Below are 24757 nucleotides of genomic sequence, written 5' to 3' on the forward strand. Positions count from 1 at the left end.
TGTGATCATGTGACAGTCAGCATCACACAGCTCACGTTGCAAGACCTCGCTCGTTTATCAAGTTAAAATTTATTAGAAACGTTTGCTCGCCTTGCGGAACACTCGCAGACCAGGTTTACTCGCAATCCAAGGTTTTACCGTATTAATGTACGTATAGAAGCTGAAGGTTGCCTACCTGCAGATTTATTCTTTCCAGTGTTTATGACAATCTGAGTTGGGGTTTTCTTTTACTTGCCGTTGAAGGCATCCAGAAGTGCCAGGATAAACAGGATGAATGCCTTGCTTTGGGTCCTTCTGGCTACTTGGGTAAGTATATTATCCCTATGGTTTGAGCTATTTTGAGTTTTCTGTACTTGAAACCCAGGCGTCCTTGGTAATATAGTCTTAAACTATTCTGGTTTAAAAAAAAATAAGGAAACTGGATCAGACAACAAGACTGGCAAAGGCAAGAATAAAAATTAGCTTCGTATGGGGAGCCTGGATGGCTCAGTCGGTTAAGCGTCAGACTTCGGCTCAGGTCATGATCTCACAGTTCGTGAGTTTGAGCCCCACGTTGGGCTCTGTGCTGACAGCTCAGAGCCTGGAGCCTGCTTCGGATTCTGTGTCTCCCTCTCTCTCGGCCCCTCCCCTGCCTGTGCTCTGTCTCAAAAATAAAAAAGCAATACATAATTAAACGGAGCTAATTAAAAAAAAATTTTTTTTTAATGTTTATTCTTGAGACAGAGACAGAGCGTGCAGGGGAGGGGCAGATAGAGAGGGAGACACAGAATCCGAAGCAGACTCCAGGCTCTGAGCTGTCAGCACAGAGCCCAATGTGGGGCTCAAACTCACGAACTGTGAGATCATGACCTGAGCCAAAGTTGGACGCTTAAATGACTGAGCTACCCAGGTGCCCCCAAATTAGCTTCTTTTGTACTAAAGTTATACGTATTCTACATTAGTATGTTAGTTAAGGGGTGGGAGTGAGTCTTTGTGAAGGGAGTGGGCTAAATGTGCTAAGAAAGGTACCTACATCGAGGAATACATTATGAGGAGGGGCTTAAGGATGCTACCCTGCTGGCTTTGAACATGGAAGGGGCCACCAGCCAGGGAATGCAGGTGGCCTCTAGAAACTGAAAATTCATACCATAAGACGTGTTCAGAAATGCAGATGGAGGGGCACCTACGTGGCTCAGTTGGTTGAGTGTCCGGCTTCGGCTTTGGTCATGATCTCATGGTTCGCGAGTTCCAGTCCCACATTCAGCTCTCTGTTGTCACCACGGAACCCACTTCAGATCTTCTGTCCCTGCCTCTCCCCCTGCTGCACCTCCCCGGCTTGTGCACTCTCTCTTTCAAAACCAAATAAGCATTTAAAAAAACAAAAAGTAAAATGCAGATGGAATAAAAATTTAATTGTCAAAACGTCATAAAAGTACGAGAATAAAATATAGGATAATCTTTTTCATAATCTTGGGGGTGAGGAAGGCCTTCCTTCAGTAGGCTGATAGTAGGCCAAAGAACTATAAGAGACAATACAAATAGATTTGAATACCTAAAGATTTTTAAATTCTGTATGGCAAAATACATCACAAACAAAATTGAAAGAGCAACGACAAATCAGGGGAAAATATTTCTAATGTATATGCCAAAAGGTGAATATGTGTAATACATAAAGACTTGTTCCTATAAATCAATATAAAAAAGCAGCCCAATTAAAAGTGGGCAAAACACAGAAAAAAGCAATTCAAAGGCTAAACGTCAACAAACACATAAAAGACCATTAATCTCACTATTGAGAGGACATATTTACTTATTAGAAATATTTTTAAAAGGCTAATAGTGCGTAATTTTTGAAGAAAATGGGGGAACAAGTAGGCATTTGTATACACTTCCAGGAGTCCTGTAAATTGGTTCATCCTTTTTTGGAGGATTATTTAGCAATAATTATCAAAATTTTAAACATGGACATTATATGGTCCCAAAGGATTCTTTCTAGGCGTTCATCTTATGGAGATATTTTGCACAGGTGTCAAACAGTAAATTCCAATGATGAAAAAGAAAACAAAAACTATCTCAATGTCAATTAATAGGGATTGGTTACATACATTCAAGAAACCCTAGTATGAAGTATTATGCAATTGTTAAAAATGAGGAAACATATACATATATATGTGTGTGTGTGCGTGTGTATGTTTTGCATTATCATGGGAAAATACCCACATTATACCAAGTGAAAAAGTGAAAAAAGTTACTTCTAAAATCATATGTGTGGGTGTGCCTGGCTGGCTCAGTCAATAGTGCATGCGACTCTTGATCTCGGGGTTGTGGGTTCGAGCCCCACGTTGGGTGTAGACATTACATAAACAACATAAAAATCTTTAAGAAAAATAATATCGTGTGTGTGTGTGTATGTGTTATACCAGACACATTGTGTGCTATCTTTATGTGGATATACCTTTGGAATGAAGATTTATAGAGAGCCATAGCTTTCATTTTTGTGTTCTATGAATTATTCACCATAAACAAGTATTTCCTCAATCATGAAAGGTGTCATACGTTAAAAGAAATACATGGGAAGATTTTTTTTTCCATTTTTTAATGTTTTTATTTTTGAGAGAGACACAGAGCATAAGTGGGGGTGGGGGGCAGAGAGAGAGAAGGGGGAGACCACAGAATCCAAAGCAGGCTCCAGGCTCCGAGCTGTCAGCACAGAGCCCGAAGTGGAGCTCGAACCCATGAGCCATGAGATCATGACCTGAGCTGAAGTTGGACACTTAACCGACTGAGCCACCCAGGCGCCCCTAGAAATACATGGGAAGACTTTTAAACATGGTAATAGTTACCACGGATGACATTGGTCAGACGCAGTCCCAGCCGATGCTAGTCAGAATGCCAGTTGCTACAGAACTTCTGGGAAGCCATTGGCACACGTGTCTGGGATCGTTGAAACATGCTTTGACCCCATGACCTCCCTGCCAGGATTTCACTTGGAAACTGGTCAGGTGCTCAGCCAAAGACTTCAGTAGAAGGGATGTTTATAATAAAGTCAAAAACTGGAAACAACCAAAATGTCCGACAGGGGATTGGCTAATTCACTGGCTGGATAAACATACACTATGCAAATCCCCCAAATGTCTGGTTGTTAAGGATTATTTGATGACATGGGTAAATCATGATATTTGAAGATAGGGGCCTGTGATATAAAGTTGAATACATTAGAAGTATGCTAAGTGGCATATTCAGTATACCCCAGATTTATTTTAAGCATTTTATAATATCATAAAGTTTTTAAAGTAGCAGAAATGTATCCAAACAGTTAACAGTTATCTCTGGGGAGCACTGAACTTTGGGTGACATCTGGATTTTCCAGATCTTCTAAACTTTCTGTAGGAAGCATGCATTGGTTTTTATAGTAATAAACATTATTTTAAGAAGGAAATGTTATACATGCAATGTGCTCAATCCCAATAGAAGGACACAGCCTCGCTTCTGAGCCTGACTATGTGGGCTTGAATCCATACTCCCTGAGCTCATGGCTGTGAGGCTCTGGCTACTTCATCTCCCTGTGCCTCAGTGTCCTCACCCACAAAATGGGACGATACAGCCCCGAACAGGTGGGACTGTTGGAAGAATGAGAACTCATAACATACCAAGGGCTTGGGACGGAACCTGGCACACAGTTAAGTTACCGAAAACACTAGCCATTTGATATGTGTGACATAGGAAAAAATTACGGATGATCAGTGCTGGTAAAAATGTAGTGGAAATGAGTGGAAATGTGGTCCCCATGCCCAGCTTGCCAGGTAGACAAGGTCCAGCTCACTTGGGAAGCAATCTGACAAAACGTTCCAGGAATCAGGAAAATGATTGGAATCTTGCTCCTGTTATTCCCATCCTGGGACTGCGACGTAGAGAAATAATCTTGGAGATGCTCATTATAACATCATTCATAACTGGGAAGAGTGGTGAACAACCTGTCAATCAGGGGCTTAGAACAAAGCCTACACAGGGGAATGGATTTGTAAATCATCTTACACCCACCAATGAAATATCGTTAGCCCCAATAATGATGAGTACGAGGTGTCTGTAGTTACAAAGGACAATGTTCATGATATAATAAGGACAAATCAGAGGAGCCAACATTGTTCCTACACTCTGATCACAATGAAATAACATTTATTTTTAAATGACATTTGAGGGCGCCTGGCTGGCTCAGTCGGTCAGGTGTCCAGCTTTTGATCAGGTCATGATCTCGCGGTTCAAGGGGGTGTGAGCCCCGCGTCGGACTCTGTGTGCTGACAGCTCGGAGCCTGGAGCCTGCTTCGGATTCTGTGTCTCCTCTCTCTGCCCCTCCCCTGCTCACGCACGGGTACTCTCTCTCTCTCAAAAATAAACATCAAAGAAAAATAAAAATGGCTGTAAATATGTGAAACGTATTCAGTATTTAAGCCAACTGCGGATTTTGCCATGAGATTTGTAGCTTAAAGTTTCAAAGGAAACTAAAATCATCTAGTGTTTACGTTCAGCTGGCTACGTAGCTTGTACTTGAAAGGGTTTATCTTTCCAGCTGTGTTTTTTTTTCCTTGAATTTTCAGGCTCCGATTTCATGAACGATCAGTAAATTTGAAAAGTTCAAAGAGACCTTATTAAAGATATCAGATGAAGGGGCGCCTAGGCGGCTCAGTTGGTTAGGCGTCCAACTTCAGCTCAGGTCGTGATCTCGTGAGTTCGAGCCCCACGTGGGGCTCTGTGCTGACAGCTCAGAGCCCGGAGCCTGCTTCGGATTCTGTGTCTCCCTCTCTCTCTGCCCCGTCCCTGCTCACGCTCTCTCTCTCTCGTTCTCTCTCAAAAAGGTATACATTAAAAAAAAGCTATCAGATGAAGTTACATTCCATTACACCACCCTTTGGGGACACTGTAAGGCTGAGAAACAGGAGAGAGGCTGCGATTTTAGGAGGGGGGGGGGCGCCAAAAACGATCAGAAGCTGTCCCAGCTGGTGACACCCGTGTCATCTTTTTGTAGGAAACAGAGAAACCAACTCTCACCATACGTGGTGTTAGGGTCCCTCTCTGGGAGGGAGGAGGTTCCCGATGATGAAGGCCGAACGGAACCCAGCAGCGGGACCACCAGTCGGCTCCCTTCTCAGGCTCTCTGGCCAGCAGGCACTCTCTGACAATCGGCAAGCTGTGTGCCCCAAGCCAAGGCTTTCTCCAAACCATCGCAGACGTAGGCGTCGCGCACGGTGTGGAGTCTCCGGTGTTCAGTCAGGCGTGGACTCCAGCTGAAGTCCTCCCCGCGTGCCTTACTCACGTGGCGACTGCCACCCGTGTGAACCTTCTGGTGTTGAATCAGGTGTGAAATCTGGGTATAGGTTTTCCCACAGTTGTTACACTCATAGGGCTTCTCCCCGGTGTGAATCCTCTGGTGCTGAATGAGGTGGATGCTCTGGTTGAAGGCTTTGCCGCATTCCTTACAGGCGTAGGGTTTCTCACCAGTGTGAATCCTCTGGTGCTGAGTGAGGGATGAGTGGTGACCGAACGTTTTCCCACACTCTTCACACTTATAGGGTTTCTCGCCCGTGTGGATTTTCTGGTGCTCGATAAGGTGGGTGCTGCGGCTGAAGGCTTTCCCGCACTCCCCACACTCGTACGGTTTCTCTCCGGTGTGAATCCTCCGGTGTTGGATGAGGTGGGAAATCTGGGTGTAGGCCTTCCCGCACGCCCGGCACTCGTACGGCTTCTCCCCGGTGTGAATCCTCTGGTGGCGTGTCAGCGACGAGTTCTGGCTGAAGGTTTTCCCACAGTCGTTACATTTGTAGGGCTTCTCCCCAGTGTGAATCGTCTGGTGCTGGGTGAAGGACGAGGTGTGACTGAAAGCCTTCCCACACTCGTCACATACGTAGGGTTTTTCTCCCACGTGAATGCTCTGGTGCCTCATGAGGTGGGAAATCTGCGTGTATGCCTTCCCACACTCGTGACACTCATAGGGCTTCTCGCCGGTGTGAATTCTCTGATGCTGAGTCAGGGAGGAGCTGTGGCCGAAGGCTTTGCCACACGCGTGACACTCATAGGGCTTCTCGCCGGTGTGGACGCGCTGATGCTGGGACAGGGACGAGCTGTGGCTGAAGGTTTTCCCGCACTCGTTACATTTGTAGGGCTTCTCTCCGGTGTGGATGGTCTGGTGCTGGGTCAACGAGGAAGTGTGACAGAAGGCCTTGCCACACTCACCGCATTTGTAGGGCTTCTCCCCCGTGTGGGTTTTCTGGTGGCGGCTGAGGTGGGACACCTGCGAGTAAAACTTTCCGCACTGGTTGCATTTGTAGGGTTTCTCCCCCGTGTGGCAGCGCTGGTGTTTGATGAGGGAGGAGCTCTGGGTGAAGGCCTTCCCACACTCCTTGCATCTGTAGGGTCTCTCGCCCGTGTGGATCCTCTGGTGCTCGGTAAGCGAGGCGCTCTGGGTGAAGGTCTTGCCGCATTCGCCGCACGCGTACGGCTTCTCTCCCGTGTGAATGACGTGGTGCTGGATGAAATAGGAGCTGTTGCTGAAGGCCTTCCCGCAATCCTCACACTTGTAGGGTTTCTCTCCGGTGTGAATTCTCTGGTGCAGGATGTAGTCTGAATGGTAAACGAAGGCCTTCCCGCATTCCGCGCAGCTGAATGGCTTCCTCTCTACCAACGTCCTTTGGCGTTTCAGGCTCTTTCTCGGCCCGTCCCTCTGCCGGGCTCTCTCCCCGCCCGGCCCTCTTTGCTTCTGGACGCGGGCGGGGGCCCGCCTGAGGCTTCGCCCAAGCTCGTGACCGCCGAGGCCTCTCTCCCCACAGACGGCTTCCTTGGGAGTAGCCGACAAGCACCTCAAATGCCTCTCCTGCCTTCCCCGGTCCTCCGACCGGAGGCCACACGCCCGGGATCCCCCCAGTCTGGCATCTCCCAGCGCTGCCCTTAAACCGCCCCCCGTCTTTCCCACTGGGGAAGCGGCCTCTGCAGAAATGCTCTTTTTTACAAGCGTCTCCTGAGTCGGTGCAGACCTCGTCTCCAAGTCTGAAAGAAACAGAAAATGTGAATATTGCCCACGTCGGGACACAGGAAGCTGATTACACGGCACCGGCGCTGGAGACTTTAGAAGACGAGTTTCAGGGACGCCTGGGTGGCTCGGGTGGTGAAACATCTGACTTTGCCTCAGGTCATGATCTCACGGTCCGTGAGTTCGAGCCCCGCGTCGGACTCTGTGCTGACAGCTCGGAGCCTGGAGCCTGTTTCGGATTCTGTGTCTCCCTCTCTCTCTATCCCTCCCCTGCTGGCACCCTGTCTCTCTCTCTCTCTCTCTCTCAATAACAAATAAACAGAAAACAATTAACAAAAATGAAAGACAAGTTTCACGGTTTATGTTGCTGTTTCAAAAGACATGACACAGATTCTTGCCGTGGCCTCGAGATATAAAAAGGACTGAGTTGTACAGGTGTATCTACGTGTACACGTGCGTATGCACGTGCATGGTGGACTGGAGGGTTTTCCATTTATCATATTTGCTTTTCGATTGTGACAAAACACATACAACATAGAACATGACATCTCAGTCGTTTCTAGATGTACCGTCCGGTTGCATATATACATTCACGCTGCAGTGCAACCAGCCTCGCCATCCATCTCCAGAACTTTCTCATCTTCCCAAACTGAAACACTATACCCATTAAACACTAACTCCTGTTCCCCCTTCCCCAGCCCCTGGCAAACACCATTCCACTCTGGCTCTACGAATCTGCCCACTCCAGGCACCTCATGTAAGTGGAATCATATGATGTGTATCCTTTTGTGTCTGGTTTATTCATGTTTTTATTATATACTTTTGTAATTAAAAAATACAGTTGAGCTTTTGGGGTAACATGTTAAAAGCAGGGGCACCTGGACGGTTCAGTTGGTTAAGCATCCGACTCTTGATTTCAGCTCACATCGCGATCCCAGGGTCATGGGATCGAGCCCTCCATGATGAACGTGGAGCCTGCTTAAGATCTCTCTCTCTCTCTCTCTCTCTCTCTCTCTCTCTCTCTCCCTCTCTCCCCTGCTTGTACTCTCTCAAAATAAAATAATATAATATAAAATATAAAATAAAATAAAATAAAACATGATAAAAGTAATTTTTTGAGAAGTAAGCATGATTATGGGGAGATTTCCATTTCCTGCTTTATTCCTTCCTTAGATTTTCAAAGTTGCTGAGATGAACACAAATAACTTTAATTTGATCAAAAGATATCAATAAATATTCAATGTATGTGAGGCTTTTATAGCCCAACCTCGCAATTTGGAGAAAGGGGAGTGTAGAGGAGAGATGATAAGCAGGAAGTAAAGCCATATGGAATCTGCTGAAGGGGATTGATTTTTTGATGCTAGCAGATTTGTTCATGGGATACCTCTTTAATGCAGTTTTTTTAATTTTTTCAAGTTTATTTATTTTGAGAGGAAAAGAGAGAGTATGTGTGCGTGAGTGGGGGAGGGGCAGAGATAGCATCCCAAGCAGGCTCCGCACTGCCGGCACAGAGCTTGGTGTGGGGCTCAATCCCACGGACTTCAAGATCACGACCTGAGCTGAGATCGAGAGTCAGATGCTTTAACCAACTGACCCAGGTGCCCCCATGAGCTACCTATTAATTGTACAGTTGTTACTTACTTGCTAACCACAGTGCTGGGGGTACACGCCTCTGTGCTAAACGAGACATCTGACCCTTGTCCTCAGAGAGGGGGAGGGGCAGGCTCACACTTGGACATTTTGGACATACCCTCCTCGTCTCCATAGCATCCCTGCCCTTGAAGAACCACTGTTACTTAAATAAAATAAATAAATAAAATTTAAAAATACATAAAATGAAATGAAATGAAATGAAATGAAATGAAATGAAAAAAGAAAAATAAACTACTCTTATAAAAAAAAAAAAAAAAAAGAACCCCTGTTCCCCTTTCCATGTAGTCTTGGTGGGGCTGTTAATCACAGTCTCCCCCACCCCCACTTAGAGTAGGCATGAGACCCAGGCTCGCCAATCCGAATACCTGAGTGCCCGCCCAGGAGTGCCTGGGTGGCTCAGTGAGCTAAGCATCCGACTCTTGGTTTCAGCTCAGGTCATGATCTCACAGTTCATGAGTTTGAGCCCCACATTGGACTCTGCACTGCAGGTGCGAAGCCTGCTTGGGATTCTCTCTCTTTCTCTCTCTCTCTCAATCTCTCTGCCCCTCGCCCACTCACACTCACACATGCGCGTGTGCTCTCTCTCTCAAAATAAACAAACTTAAAAAGTATATATTGATTAAAAAAAAAAAAACGACGTTCAGACAGGGACAAACAAGTGCTTCAGCGGGGTCAGGACATGGGGTACAGCCATGGTGGACCGGGATGAGACGTGAGGCCAGAGATACCACAGGCCGGGCCACACGGGGCCTCCAGTTTTGGGCCTGAGGGGCTACGACTTGCTCTCAGGGGTACTAGGGAGCTACGGGGTGGCCGTGCGCAGGGGAGTGGGATCAGCTCTGGGTGCAGGCAGACCCCTCTGGAGCTGTGTGGGATGCACTGGAGGGCATAAGCCTGAGGGTGGAGGCCGGGGGGAGGCTGTGGTGAGGGGCAGGGGGGCAACCCCACCCACAACACAGTAAGACAGCGACAGAAACAAAGACGCTTCAACCCTCATGGAGTCTGTGGGCCAGTGGCGGCAAAAACCCGGCTTCCTGTTGCCCAGCGCGTCAGGCCGGGTCCCACTTCTGGGTCTTTATACAGATGCTCCCTAATAAACAATCACCAATAATCATCGTAGCCTGTTCTGACCAGGGGTTACCGTGAGCCAGGCACTGGGCTACACTTTACGTGTTAATCCGTTTATCCTTTCCAACCCTGGGTACTATTATTCACCCCACTGTGCAGGTGAGGAAACTGAGGCACAGGGGGGCTAAATGACTTGCCAGAAAGTCAGTCACAGAGCCAGGAAGTGGTGTGGCTGGGATTCAAACCCTGCGCCCACGATCATGGCGTGTGCTGCCTCACTCCTGTCACTGATCACGACAGACAGGGGAGGAAGACGGCTTACACCTGCTGGACATCCTCACCCACCTGGACAGGCCATTTGCCAGCCTTCTCTCTTCTCCATACTGGGCTCCTCCCCTCGCTCCAGACGGGAGATCACGTCGGGTTTGAACCCTGGAGGCCCTGCCCCTAGAAAAGACACAAGATTTGGCCAGTTATAGGGAGGCCTCAGGGCTGGGTCCCAGGCCCTGGGTGTGCCGGGGAGATGCGTACATTGGGTGCTTACTGATTAGAGGTTCTACTGGTCAATGCAAGACTCATTTGTTGAGCGCCTACTACATTCCAGAAAGAGCCTGAGCCCTGGCGTCACTGTTTAAGGCTCTGGCTCTGTGTTGTTCAAGTTCGATGTGAAATATGCACCACATTTTGAAGACTTATTATGGAGAAAGATGTAAAACATCTCATTAGGAATTCGTGTATTGGTGATGATTGCCACACATAGCAAAATGTTCATATTTTGGACAGATTGGGTGCAATGAACCATATCACTGAAATTAATCTCATCAGTTTCTTTTTACTTTTTTCATGCCGCGATGTTTAAGCTCACTGATTTCTCTCTTCCTATAGGGGGCTGAACAGTGTTCCCCCCAAACTTTGTCCACAGAAACCTCAGAATGTGACCTTACTTGGCAAATCGGGGCTTTGAGGATGTAATTCGTTCAGACGAGGTCCTGCGGGAGTAGGTCGGGCCTTAGGGGATGATGCACAGACACCCTTGGGCAGGGGAAAGGTCATGTGAAGATAGAGGCTGAGATCAGGGTGATGGGGATACAAGGCGAGGAACAGCAAGAGTCACCCGGGACCTCCGGAAGCTGCATCCAGGAAGGACTCCGCCCTGGAGCCTTCAGAAGGAGCAGGACCCTGCCTCCGCCTGGATTTTGCACGTCTGGCTTCTGAACCATAAGGGAACGAATTTCTTCCGTATTAAGCCACCAGGTTTGCGGTGATCCGTTACACAGCTGTGGGAAACAAACACATCTCCCTACTGACCGTTCCCAGGAGTGGACAAGCTCCCGCCTGAGAAGGCGAACCTTCCTCCCACTGGAGAAGTGAGGAAGGGAGAGAACGGATGGAGATGAGATCGAGGAGGCCGGCAGGGGCCAGGCCACACGAGGGTCTGAAGCCGCTGAAGGCAGGGCCCAGGACTGGTGGGCGACTGTCCCTGAGATGGGAGGGTGAGCAGACGAGGAGGGGGTCTGTGGGGACGTCGTGAGCTCAGGGGAGGCCACTAGCTGCATCAAGTTGGAGCTCAGGGGACAGACCAATGGGACGTCGTTCTGTACACACGAGTTGTGCAGAAAAGGTTCACACGGCAGGCTGCCTGCTCTTTCTGGAAAGCCCTGCTCACAAGGCTACCCTTGGCTGGCATTTGGGAAGCTGGATTTCAAGAGGGTTCCCAGTAGTTCCTGATCGACAGGAGAGGCTCCCGGCGCCTCAGCCGTTTGTGCAAACACTGTGGCTTCTGCCCGACACCTGCTTTTCCTTCGGGGAGTCGGGAGCTTGGTCCGTGCCAGGCGGAGGCTGCTGACATGACCAGACCTCAGCGAAACCCTGGGCGCTGACCGGGTCTCTAGCGAGTGTCCCCAGTGGACGACACCTCACACGTGTTGACACATCTTGTTGTAGGTCCTGTGTGACTCAACGGGGAGGGGACTCTGCCCTGGTTGCTGCTAGACTTCGCCCCACGTGCCTTATCCCTTTGCCGCCCGTGCTCTGTGTCCTCTTGCTGCAAGGAATCTTGGCTGTGAGCACAGCTACATGTGAGGCCTGTGGGTCCAACGAGAGAACCACCCGAACTTGGGGGCTCTCCTGGGGCCCCGACACAGGTGCTTAAGCGAGTTCTTGGTGACTTTGTCCAGGGAACGTGTGTAAGTGAGGACGGCTGAGGAAGCGGCCTTCAAACCACCATTGCTTCCAGGGAAAAGGCAAGACAGAAGGACCAGAAAAAGAAACTGAGGGGAGAAGGAGGCGGACAGAAAGACCACTGAGGAGGCCAGAGAAGGGCCAGGGGGTGAGGATAAGGCCAGGTCAGGGCTGAACTGCAGGGATGGAGGGGGGGCGACGAGCAGATTGTTGGGGGGCAGAGAGGACGTGGTGGGCTGCTGGGGAGGGGGGTGGGTGGAGTGAGGACGGTCTGGGCTGGGGGATGGGGGTGCCCGGAGGATTGGAGCAGGTCTGTGTGCAGACGCTGAGCTCAGGGTAACAAATGTGAGAGGGACTCGGGCACAGGAGGCGGGTGGGCCGACAGTGTAAGGCCAGGAAGACACATTTGGGGGACAGCATTTACGTGCTTTGGAAAGATTCTAAGATGCAGCCCGATGAACATCCAAGGAGCACTTGGAGTCCAAGATTCTGGAACAGGCATTCCAAGAAAGCGTGAGAAGAAGGTGGGGGCACAGGCTGAAGATTATGCAGGACAGGTAGAAGACTCGGGGCCCTTGGAGACACTGGGACTCTAGGAGAAGCCAGTGGAGAGAGAGAGGGACAGCCGGAGCCCAGCCAGGAGGCACCAATTAGAGGAACAGAGAGGGAACCACATGACCTCAGCAAATGCCCCCAGTGGGTGGGCACAAAGGAGATGAAGGCAGATGGGGGCAGGGCCTCACCCAGTGAGAGAAGGTTCTGGTAGTTCTCCAACATCACGTCCCGATACAGCTCCCTCTGGCCAGGACCCAGCCAGCCCCACTCCTCCAGGGTGAAGTCCACAGCCACATCCTTGAAGGTCACTGATTCCTGCAAAGGCCAATTTTACAGGGTGGAGAGACCCATCCTTCTAGAACTCTGGGGCTGGAGAGGTCATGGGCCTAGGGCCTACCACTGCTGGTGGTTGAGACAGTTGGAACATTCTAGGCTGGAACATACTGACTCAACTGATTTGAGACGACTGAGTAAAGATGGCCTACAGAGGGTCACCTGGGTGGCTCAGTCGGTTAAGCGTCCGACTTCGGCTCAGGCCATGACTCACAGCTCGTGAGTGTGAGCCCTGCGTCGGGCTCTGTGCTGACAGCTCAGAGCCTGGAGCCTGCTTCGAATTCTGTGTCTCCCTCTCTCTCTGTCCCTCCTCCACTCATGCTCTGTTACTCTCTCAAAAATAAACATTAAAAACATTTTTTTTTTAATTAAAAAAAAAAAAAAGGCCTACAGAAATGCAGAAAGTCTAAGGCAGCTGCTAGCCCAAAGGCACCTTGGAAGAAGACAGACAAAAGCTCCTTTTCTGCGTGACTCTTTACTGCCATCTGTTGGAAAGTTGTTACAATATGCCAATTATTTTAATATATGACAGTTGACTGCCATCTGCGTGAAAATTGCCATAAGGGGCACCTGGGTGGCTCAGTCGGTTAAGCGTCCAACTCTTTTTTTTTTTTTTTTCAACGTTTATTTATTTTTGGGACAGAGAGAGACAGAGCATGAACGGGGGAGGGGCAGAGAGAGGGGAGACACAGAATCTGAAGCAGGCTCCAGGCTCTGAGCTGTCAGCCCAGAGCCTGACAAGCGTCCAACTCTTGATTTCATCTCAGGTCATGATCTCCCGGTTTGTGAGTGCGAGCCTGCATGGAACTCTGTGCTGACAGCCCAGGGCCTGCTTGGGAGTCTCTCTCCCTCTCTCTCTGCCCCTCCCCACTCGCTTTCTCTCTCTCTCTCTCTCTCTTTCTCAAAAAAAAAAAAAAAAAAAATAATAATAATAATAAATAATGATAAACACTAATAATAATAATAATAATAATAAACAAATAAATAAATAAACTGGAAAAAAATTGCCACAATATACCAGTGTGTGAGGTGTGAGATGTGAATCCCGCCACTGAGATGAGACACCCTTGTGCAGTGTGTAACCTGCATACCTGTATGTGACAACCCTAAGAAACGCTTTTTTTTTTTTAAACTCTCAAGCCATTGTGTACAAGAGCGATTCCTGAGTGGCACTCCATCCCAGACTCAAGCCAGGATCCCAATTCCCATCCCCAACTCCAAGGATAAGGCTTGGGGGTGAAGCAAAACCATCCACTGCCCTCTTCATCTGGCAACCCAAAGGCTCCCAGGCTTTAGATGACCGATTTTTAGACTGTGTCCCAGCTCAGGGCATCCTGCCCCTGGGCCCTCTCCTCCCCGTACCTCCTAGCCCCAGAGTCCCTCCCACACTCGCCCCTTCCCCACGATTAGGAGGGGCGGAAGCTCTTCCGGCCACAGGCAGAGATGAGTATGGCTCTCTGAGGGGGCCGTAAAATCATCTTGGGGAAGAGGAAACCCAGACTCACCTGGTCCTCAGCCATCAGGGTCCCGGTGGCCACTGCTGGGTCCTGGGCATGTGCCTCCAGGAGAAAGGACCAGGTCTCAGTCCGCAGGGCTGGAGGAGGAGAATGGAGCAGAGAGGGGGTCAGTTGTGGCTCAGACAAACAGACACTCTCCCAAAGATGCCTCATGACAGTGGGGGCCCTGGTCTCCTAAGAGCTGGAGCAAAGGTCAGGACAGGCTGCCTGAGGCCCCCATTCCATACCAGCAACCACTAGCAAACAGGGGGTTCAGCTCACTGCACTACTTCTCAAAGAAGTAGCTAGAGGGGCGCCTGGGTGGCTCAGTCGGTTGAGCGTCCAACTTCGGCTCAGGTCACGAACTCACCGTTCGTGAGTTCGAGCCCCTCGTCAGGTTCTGTGCTGACAGCTCAGAGCCCGGAGCCTGCTTCGGCTTCTGTCTCCCCGTCTCTCTCTGCCCCTGCCCAGCTCATACTCTGTGTCTCTCTCTCTCAAAAATAAATAAAATATTTTTTTAAATTAAAAAAAAAAAAAGAAGTGGCTCGACTTATCCCCAGATGAGGAAATAGAGGCACAAGAGGTCAAAGCCCTTGCTCAAGATCGTAGAGGTGTCGAGTGTCAGAGCAGGATTCAGACCCAGAAGTCTGGCTGCAGAGGTCAAGCCCCCTTTTGATCCTGACTCTTTCTCTTACGGTAAAATACACGTAACACACCCTGTACCATTTTAACTACTCTAAATTCTACAATTCAGTGGCATTTAGTATCTTCTCCATGTTGTGCAGCATCACTACTATCTGGTTCCAGAACATTTTCATCATCACCCTAAGAGGAAACCGTGCACCGTTAATCAGTGACTCACAAATCTCCCTGTTCTGTGCTGCCCCTCCAAGGTCAGCCCCAGACAACCACTCATCTTTCTGTCATAATGCATTTGCCCATTCTGGACATTTCATAGACATGGAATCGTGTAATATGTGGCCCTTTGTGTCTGGCTTCTTTCGGTTTTTACTTAAAAAAATTTTTTTTCATGTTTATTTTTGAAAGAGAGAGAAAGAGAGGGCATGAGTGGGGGAGGGGCAGAGAGGGAGACACAGAATCCCAAGGAGGCTCCAGACTCCAAGCTGTCAGCACAGAGCCCGATGCGGGGCTTGAACCCATGAACCTCGAGATCATGACCTGAGCCGAAGTCGGACGCTCAACCGACTGAGCCACCCAGGCGCCCCTGGCTTCTTTCATTTAGCCTGTGTTCAGGGTTCATCCATGTTGTACCACGTGATAGGGCTCATTCCTTTTTATGGCCGAGTAGTATTCCATTGTATACGGATCTGCGATTTTTTGGAAAGCTGCTACTATCTGTCTTATCAATCCTGCATGAGGATCCTGATCTCCTGCTGAAGATGTTGTTTAAAGAGGGGCGCCTGAGTGGCTCAGTCAGTTAAGCATCCAACTCTTGGTTTCGGCTCAGGTCATGATCTCTCGGTTTGTGAGATCAAGCCCCACATCTGGCTCTGTACTGAGCGTGGAGCCTGCTTGGGATCTCTCTCTCTCTCTCTCTCTCTCTCTCTCTCTCTCTCTCTCTCCCTCTGCCCCTCTCCCCCCACTCATGGTCTCTCTCTCTCTCTCTCTCAAAACTGCTGAAATAAAGTTTAAAAATCCCCAGGGCACCTGGGTGGCTCAGTCGGTTAAGTGTCCGACTCTTGGTTCTGGCTCCAGTCACGATCTCATGGCTTTGCGGGTTCAGGCCCCATGTTGGGCTCCACGCTGACATTGAGGGGGGACTTGCTTTGGATTCCCTTTCCCTCTCTCTCTGCCCCTCCCCCACTTGTGCGCACCTGCTCTCTCTCTCTCTCAAAAATTAAAATGAAATTAAGATTATAAAGCTTCAAACTGGTACAGCCAATCTGGAAAATAGTATGGAGTTTCCTCAAAAAACTAAAAATAGAACTACCCTACGAGCCAGCAATTGCACTACTAGGCATTTATCCAAGAGATACAGGTGTGCTGTTTCGAAGGGACACGTGCACCCCCACGTTTATAGCAGCACCATCAACAATAGCCAAAGTATGGAAAGAGCCCTAATGTCCATCGATGGATGAATGGATAAAGATGTGGTATATATATACAATGGAGTATTACTCGGCAATCAAAAAGAATGAAATCTTGCCATTTGCAACTGGAGGGTATTATGCTAAGTGAAATTAGTCAGAGAAAGAGAAAAATCATATGACTTCACTCATATGAGGACTTTAAGAGACAAAACAGATGAACATAGGGAAGGGAAACAAAAATAATATAAAAACAGGGAGGGGACAAAACAGAAGAGACTCATAAATCTGGAGAACAAACTGAGGGTTGCTGGAGGGGTTGTGGGAGGGGGGATGGGCTCAATGGGGAAGGGGCATTAAGGAATCTACTCCTGAAATCATTGTTGCGCTAGATGCTAACTGATTTCGATGTAAATTAAAAAAAAATTTTTTTTAAAGATTATAAAGCTTAAAAATCCCTCCCCCCAAAAATATCTCTGCCAAAGACAAGTTGGTGTTCAGACTATGGTCACCCCCGCTCATTCATCAAATACGCTCTGAGACTCATGTGAGGGTGACATACTCATCAGAGGACAGAACGATGGGTGACGTGCGGCTCTGCCCTAAAGGGGCTCCCTGCCCGGTGGGGGAGGCAGGCCTAGACATAGACCAGGTGGTGGGCTGAATAGTGGCCCTAAAAAGATATCTTGTAGGATGGACCCGTGATGTGATTAAGTTAAGCACCTTTAGATAGGAGATTATCCTGGATCATCCGGGTTGGGTCCTAGGTGCAATTCTAAGTGTCCTGATAAGAGGGAGACAGAGGAACATTTGACTCAGAGGAGAAGGCCACGTGAGGCAAGTCAAGAGAAGCGGAGTCAGAGAGAGAAGACACTCTCCCTCCAGCTTTGAAGCCAGAGGAAGAGGCCTCACCTAACGAACGCGGAAGCCTCTAGAAGCTGGAAAAGGCAAGGAAACGGATTGTCCGCTAGAGCCTTCAGAGGGAGCACCACTCTGACCCCCTGAACTGTAAGAGAACAGATCTGTGTTGTTGGAAGCCACCAAATTCGTGGTAACTTGTTACGGCAGCAACGGGCAACTGATACAGTCTAGAAACAAAAAGACTCAATCTCATGTGTGTTTCCAGGCAAACGCCTCACTACACCCGGTGACACAGGGGCGCTCGCAGCTCAGGCTGAAACCAGTAGGTGAAATCCTGATGCGGAACAGAGTCTTACAGGCTCTCCCGTATCTCCTCACAAGTCACTTAATAATTACAAAAAAGAAAGGGCTCCTGGGTGGCCCAACCAGTTAAGCCTCCAATTCTTGATTTCGCCTCAAGTCATGATCTCACAGTTTGTGGGATCGAGCCCCTCGTCTGGCTCTGTGTGGACAGCATGGAGCCTGCTTGGGATTCTCTCTCTCCCTCTCTCAAAAATAAATAAGGTATTCCTGCATAAGGTATTCCGCCTAAGGTATTCCTGCCAAACCGAAATCTAATCACAAGGAAACACTGAGCAAAGCCAAACTAAAAGACATTCCAGAAGAACCTGGTCCATAATCTTCAGCATTGCACAGATCATCAAGACCAAAGAAAGACTGAAAAACTAACTGTTCTAGAGACCTAATACCTAACGCGGTGTGTGATATGGGATTTTCTTTTGCCATCGAGTACGTTATTGGGACAATGAGCAGCATCGGAAGGTCTGTGGATTAGCTAATAGTTTGTACCGATGTTACTGTCCTGATGAGATCACGGTGCTGCGGTTTTGGAAGAAAATGGCCTTGTTTCTAGAAAAGACAAACAAACAAAACCAAAACACAGACTCCTGAGGAAGGGGGCTGTGCAGAGACACAAAGAGAGGGGGGCTGAATGGGGGTTGGGGTGGGGGGCAGGGAGATCAGAAAGTGATGAGAGACCCAGATAACACGCTCAGGATAAGGAGGACAGAAGCGGAGGGCGTGACTGTGCGGAGCACGCGGAGGCTTTCGGGTCAGACATCCCAGGGTGTGATCCCAGGCCGACCCCTGGGACCTGGGAGAAGCCGCTGAGTCTGTTTCTTGACCTGCGAAGTGAGGAAACGTACAGGATCCCTTCGGGGAGACCGCGCTCGCCTGACTTCAGGCAAACAGCAGGCGCCCAATTCCTGCGCGCTGAGATCCTCCAAGCGGCGCGGGGGGCAGAGGCGCCCGGGGGCCCCCTCCAGAGTGATAGGAGGGGGCGGGACGCCGCCCACAGCGCCCACCCAGGCACGACTCGGACCCGCCTCTGAGTGCCCGCCAGCCTGCCTGGCACGGCCCGCACCCACCAGCTCAGACTCCGGGCCACCAGGTCGGGACTCACCTGTGCGCCCCCGTGGGTGGCGCTGGACGGCCAGGCCTTTACCCTCCCTCTGGCGGGCCGCGGAATGCGCCTGCGCGGTTGCGGTCTCGGAACTATTTAAACCTTGGTTCTTTAAACGCGGCTTCGCAGTTGGACTACATTTCCCAGGAACCTCTGCGGGTTCACCCTCCTCCAGACCTAAGGTCTCCACGGGCGGGGGAATGCTGGGAAATGGAGGCTGGGCGTACGATGCGGGGCCGGGGGAACCCGGTACTGAAAAATATCTGGCTGTACTGACACCGTCAGTAATATTCCCATTTTAGCTAGAGTCTTTTAACTGCCCTCCACAGGAGGTGACGTCAAAGTCCATTTAACCCATTTAACCCAAGTTTCCCCTGTAGCTGAAGTCCACAGGACACGTGTAAGTTCACCCCATCTAAACTGATGGTGAACGAATTGAGTCTGTCACTGAATTACGCAATACCCCTGGGCATCCGCTCCCTGTTTGCCTCAGTGTCACCTGTCACCTAACATCTCTATAGGAAATAGACCCCTACGGTGGGAGCTGGAAGATGTGTGTCCAGGAATGCAAGGATGGTTCGATATTGGGCTATTATATAATTTGCTAATTGATATACAAAGTAATATATAATCATGGATATGAAAGGGGTTTTGAGAATGTTCAGTAGTCATCCATTTCTACATAAACTTAATATATTTAAGAATGGGCCCATCTTGAACAGTAATGACAAAAATCTTAAGGAGTTACTTGTCTCTCCCTTGTTTTTAATTATATACATATAATCAAAACCCAAAATCAGGCGTAATGCTAAAACACCAAAAGCTTCCCCATGAAAGTCAGAACAAACTGTCCGTCCAAATAGAACAAACCATCCAGCATTACCACTTTTGGAAAAACTATCGGTGCAGTTAGACAAGAGAAAGAAAGGGTATATAATTGGAACGGAGAAGTCTGGGATTTCATCCTTCTTTGAATATGATATGATTGCTATTTTGGAAGTCAGAGAATCTATTGAAATGTTATGATAAACCATAAAATAATTAAGTAAAATTACTGGGTACAAAATTAATCAATAAAAACCAATAGGTTGGGGCGCCTGGGTGGCTCAGTCGGTTGAGCGCCTGACTTTGGCTCAGGTCATGATCTCGCAGTCTGTGAGATGGAGCCCCGCATCAGGCTCTGTGTTGACAGTTCAGAGCCTGGAGCCTCCTTTGGATTCTGTGTCTCCTTCTCTCTCTGCCCCCACCCCTCCACTCTCTGTCTGTCTCTCTCCCTCAAAAATAAATAAACATTTTAAAAAAACACAATAGGTTTTCTCTTTTCAAACAAAAATGATGAAAACTCTAATGGAAAAAAAGGGGGGGGTATTTGGATTTTAGTGCCAATAAAATTTGCCTGATAGATTTTAATCTCTTTGTGATCTGGGGAAGTTCTCTTCCACTCTCTCTGCACCTACGTTTTCTTCGCTATAATCCCTCATTAGGATAATGTGTGGCAAATAGCTCTTCCTCAAAGCCTTTTCCCTACTTTCTGTGCACACAGCTAGACTACATTTCCCATATGCCCTTGCAGGCGGGGTGGTCACGTGACTAAGTTCTGGCTAATGAAATGAGAGAAGAGACACGTATGCCATGCCCAGACCTCCCACTTGTTACCTTCCCCAGTCTTTCTTCTTCTGCTGAAGTCTTATGTGAAGATGGGAGGAGCCTAGGTCCCTGAATTGTCACTTGGAGGGGGCCATCTCCCATCAGAACCAACTAATAAAAAGTTATGTTCAGTTATATCGACTCAGGGGAGTGATTAAATAAAGGTATATCCTGCCTATGAAATGTTATCAAGCCTGAAATAATTATGATGACTGCACGGTCACATGGGGCGACACTTGGAATGAAGGTTAAAAGAAGAAAAATCTCAAAGTTATAGATCCTTCATGTTTGTAAAGATGTAAAACATATGTGTACACATGAGTAAAAGTTAGATGAACCATGGGCAAAACGGAAGGAAAATAGCTGTCACTTACTGACAACAGGCAGTGAGTTTTATTAGCTTATTTAACTCATACAACCACCCCGTGAACATGTGTCAAACAGCCCCAGAGAGACCTTTGCAGCCCCAACACTCAAAGAGCCAACGAGTGACAGAGAGTCCAGTGAAGCCCCTCTTCTTACTGCCAGACTCCTCAGCTCTGCTGCCCTCTCCCTGCCCGTGAACTTGGTCCCGGCTCAAGCCTTGTCCTCACATCCTAAAACTTCACTGCGGTCTCATCCCAATCCTCCTGGCCCCCCAGTGTCTGCCCTCCAGGCTCTTTCACACACAGCCCCCAGAATGGTCTTTCTGCACCCAGAGCAGACCCAGCCCTTCCTCCGCCCTCTGTATCTGAAGTTACGTGAGCCTGGAGTCTGCCTTGCTTTGCTTCATGACATTCTATCTTAGCTCAGACAGCCATCACAAAATACCATAGACTGAACAACTTAAAAGAACTTTATGGTTTTTCCTTGGTACAGGAGCATGTGGAGAGAGAGCTCTGGTGTCTCGTCCTCTTTTTACATGGACATTAGCCCTACTTCTGTCCTTAACTAGCTCTGGGCCTTGTATGGGTTACTTGAATCCTCCCTGTAGGTATCCTTGTGTCTAAAGTGGGGGAGCAATGCCTCCTTCACTGGGTGGTCATGCAAGTTAAATGAGCTCAATGACATATGTCACTTTCATCTGCATTTCATTGGCTGATGCAAGTAGCACGGTTGCAATGGAGTTCATATAGCAATCCCAGGGAAGGGTCCTGATTGGTCCTTCTTGGATCTTGGGCCCACCCCTTGGACCGATCACTATTGCTAGGATTAGGATACAGGATAAAGACATGGTTACGGGTAGTTAGGACCTAGTGTAATAATATGTGTGCTTGATGGGAGATAGCCCAGGGCAACGTATGAACAGAGGAGGGCCTTCAACCCAGTCTGGACAATCACGGAGGACTTTTGGAGGAGGTCTCAACTTGGCTGTAACTTGGAAGACAAGAACTAATGGGCGAAGAGACATAAATGTGACCAATGAAGGCAGAGAATGAGGTGGGTTGTTCCAAGCAAAGGGAACACAGCCAACAGAAGCCTAGAGGGGAGAAAGAGATATAAGGAGCTCTTTGTGGCTGGCATGCAAGGGTGGGATGTAGGAGTGTGCTATAATTGAATGCTTGTGTCCCCCCAAATTCGTATATTGAACCCTAACCCTCAATTGATTTTACTTAGAGGTAGGGCATTTGGGGAAGTAATTAAGATCAAATGAGGTCAAAAGGGTAGGGCCTTGGTCCAATAGGATTTGATGTTGTATAGAAGTCAATCAGCACAGTGCTTTGCAGGTAGTAAGGGATCAATTACTCTAGGACCCCGGGGCAAGGGACACACAGCATAATGGTTAACCCCACGTATTCGTTGTGTAACACTGAAAGTCATAAACCTCTCTATACCTCCGTTCCCCTATTGTATATGGGGAGATAATAATTACCTTAATAAATAAATGAGATTTGAATCGGTTGATATAAGTAAAGCCATTGAAACAGAATGTTACAGGGACGCCTGGGTGGTTCCTTCTGTTAAAAGTTGGACTCTGTATTTCAGCTAAGGGCATGATTTCACAGTTCGTGGGTTTGACCCCTGCATCAGGCTCTGCACTGACAACACGGAGCCTGCTTGGGATTCTTTCTCTCTCGCCCCCCCCCCCCCCCGTCCTTCCCCCTCCCGTTTGCTCTGTCTCTCTCTCAAAAATAAATAGGGGCGCCCGGGTGGCTCCTTGGTGAAGCGTCTGGCTCAGGTCATGACCTCGCGTTTCTTGAGTTTGAGCCCTGCATCAGGCTCTGTGCTGACTCTGCCCAGACTGCTTTGGATCCTCGGTCTCCCTCTCTCTCTGCCCCTCCCCTGCTCTCTCTCTCTTAAAAATAAACATAAACAAACAAACACTTAAAAACCAGTATGTTACAGACACCACCACCTTCATGTTTGCCATCAATATTATCAACATTAAATATTATTTTTAAAAGTTATTAATAGTTCCGACCTCTTGACCTTTGTGTGCGCTGTTCCCTCTGTCAGGAACGTTCTTTCTATCTCTCTTGGAAAACGGCGGTACCTGCAACAAGCTGTTACAGCCATTCCTGTGGGAACGTTTCCCCTCTCCCCCCCACCCAGCCCGGCGGGAGCTCGCAACTCTGCTCGCTCTAGGGATTCCACAGGACCGTCCCAGTAAACCTAGCGCTGACATTATAATAATTTGTGTTGTTACCATTTGATAACTGTCTCTCCCGCCCCAGACTGTGCTCTCCTGGAGCATTCATCACACTATAATTTCTGCACAATTTAATTATCCGTTTATTGTGCACTGTTGCGAGGAAGGTAAGGGAGTACCTGGATTTGCAGAGTGAACAACACTGCCAATTTAAGACTCCCAGGCTAGAGCCTTCGCCGGAGTGCGCTTGGGTCAGGACACCAGCTTACGAAATGAACGCGAGGTCGAGTATCTTTGACTTCTCTGCTGTAGCCCTGCTCCCCCCGCCACCCCCTCCGCCAGGGCGCTTGGTGAGGGTGACGTCATGCGTGCCCAGAGCGACGTCACCAAGGCGACCAGGATCCGTTGCCTTAGGAGAAGTGCGCCTGCGCCGGCAGGGGGGGCGGGGAGAGGGAGAGGAGGCCGGAAACTACCATTTCCAGAACCCTTTGGGTTGGAGCTTCTGCTCCACCTCTCCCAAACGTCCCCATTCCAAGCGCTCTCTACTGAGCATGTGCCAAAATTGGTATCTTGGCAACGGATTGCTGGAGTCCGGCTCTTTAAAAGCACACTCTCCTACCTTTTACTGTAGTGGATTGGTAGTATCTATGGCAACGGATGTAGTTGTGGGGGCGGAGAGGATTCTGGGAAATGTAGTTCATTAGAGTCCCACGAGCTAGTTCTACACTTAAAACTTCGTTCGCCAATCTCTAGCATAAAAATATAAGCAACACTCAGCCCCCCATGTTTCCCTGTCACCTCATAATGGTAACAAAACGTGTCTTGGGTTGGGATTCAGTTTCTGAAAAAATTAGTTGCCCACACTGCTTATGGAGTGATTTCACCTTTTAAAAAATCTGACTATCTGGGTTCTCTTGAAAACTCGGAAGATCTGGGGCACCTAGGTGGTTCAGCCGGTTAAGCCTCCAACTCTTGATTTCCGCTCAGGTCATGAGATCCGCTGAAGCTTCGTGAGATTGAGCCCCATGTTGGGCTGTGCGCTGACAGCATGGAGCCTGCCTGGGATTCTCTCTCTCCTCTCTCTCTCTGACCTTCCTCTGCTCGCTTGCTCTCTCAAAATAAATACTAAACAAAACAAAACAAAACAAAAAAACTCTGAAGATCTGAAAACACTGAGCTGTTATTTCACAGCAGCCACAATGGAATGGAACTGAGTACTTTTCTATCCTCTATGAATGTGACCTGCCGTGTTAACTTTATCTTCCTCGACCCAAACAACATTTGGGGTTCCAATCCCAGAACCTGAGGAAAGCCACCAAGCTCTTTTCCCTGGCATGTAAAGGCCCTCAGTGTACGGATCAATATAGTTTTTGCTTCCTCCTCTTCCCCCTCAACACTATTCTCCTCATTTACTCAACATATATTTACTGAGAGCCTGCTCTGGGCCAAGCATTGTGCTGGGCACTGAAGCTTCAACTGGTCTTTCTTATCAACCCCTATCCCTCCCACCAAACACCCTCATTATCCAAATCCTGAATGAGATAGCAATAGTTTTCCTAGTAAGTTCAGAAACATAAGGACACTATATTATCCAAATGTCTTTGCTTCCTACTTTGGTTAGCAAAAGCAAGAGTTCAGACAGCAAAAGATTTACATGAAAATTGATCTGAATCTATTCAGGGACACAGATGGTGAAAACTGAACAGTTCAGATAGGGAGCGGAACCTGTATTCTCTATATTGACCACTGCTGTTCCTTCGCCAGACCATCCTTGAGGGTCCCACTAGGACACATTCCTACCCAGAGTAGGAATGGTTGTCTTTTGAAGCCCTCATCATGGGCCGTCCATGCCTCTTGAAGGTCCAAATCACTCCTGCTTTGATG

General features: G+C 48.6%; 1 protein-coding gene across 2 annotated transcripts; it reads right to left on the minus strand.

The window, feature by feature from the left end:
• Window positions 1-1365: 1365 nt before the first annotated feature.
• LOC128310919 (zinc finger protein 883-like) lies at window positions 1366-18808 on the minus strand. 2 transcript variants are annotated; one of them, XM_027037047.2, is made up of 5 exons: window positions 18658-18808; window positions 14296-14397; window positions 12646-12772; window positions 10067-10168; window positions 1366-7017 (listed from the first exon to the last, which is right to left on the minus strand). In XM_027037047.2, exons 2-5 carry the CDS (start codon window positions 14308-14310, stop codon window positions 5123-5125), a joined length of 2139 nt encoding a protein of 712 aa, XP_026892848.2. In that variant the 5' UTR covers window positions 14311-14397; window positions 18658-18808; the 3' UTR covers window positions 1366-5122. The 2 variants fall into 2 exon arrangements, with proteins under 2 accessions (XP_026892848.2, XP_026892847.2); XM_027037046.2 differs by having other exon boundaries at window positions 14296-14488; window positions 18658-18756.
• Window positions 18809-24757: the final 5949 nt, after the last annotated feature.

Source organism: Acinonyx jubatus, chromosome E2 (genome assembly GCF_027475565.1).
Source record: "Acinonyx jubatus isolate Ajub_Pintada_27869175 chromosome E2, VMU_Ajub_asm_v1.0, whole genome shotgun sequence".
Taxonomy (NCBI): Eukaryota; Metazoa; Chordata; class Mammalia; order Carnivora; family Felidae; genus Acinonyx; species Acinonyx jubatus.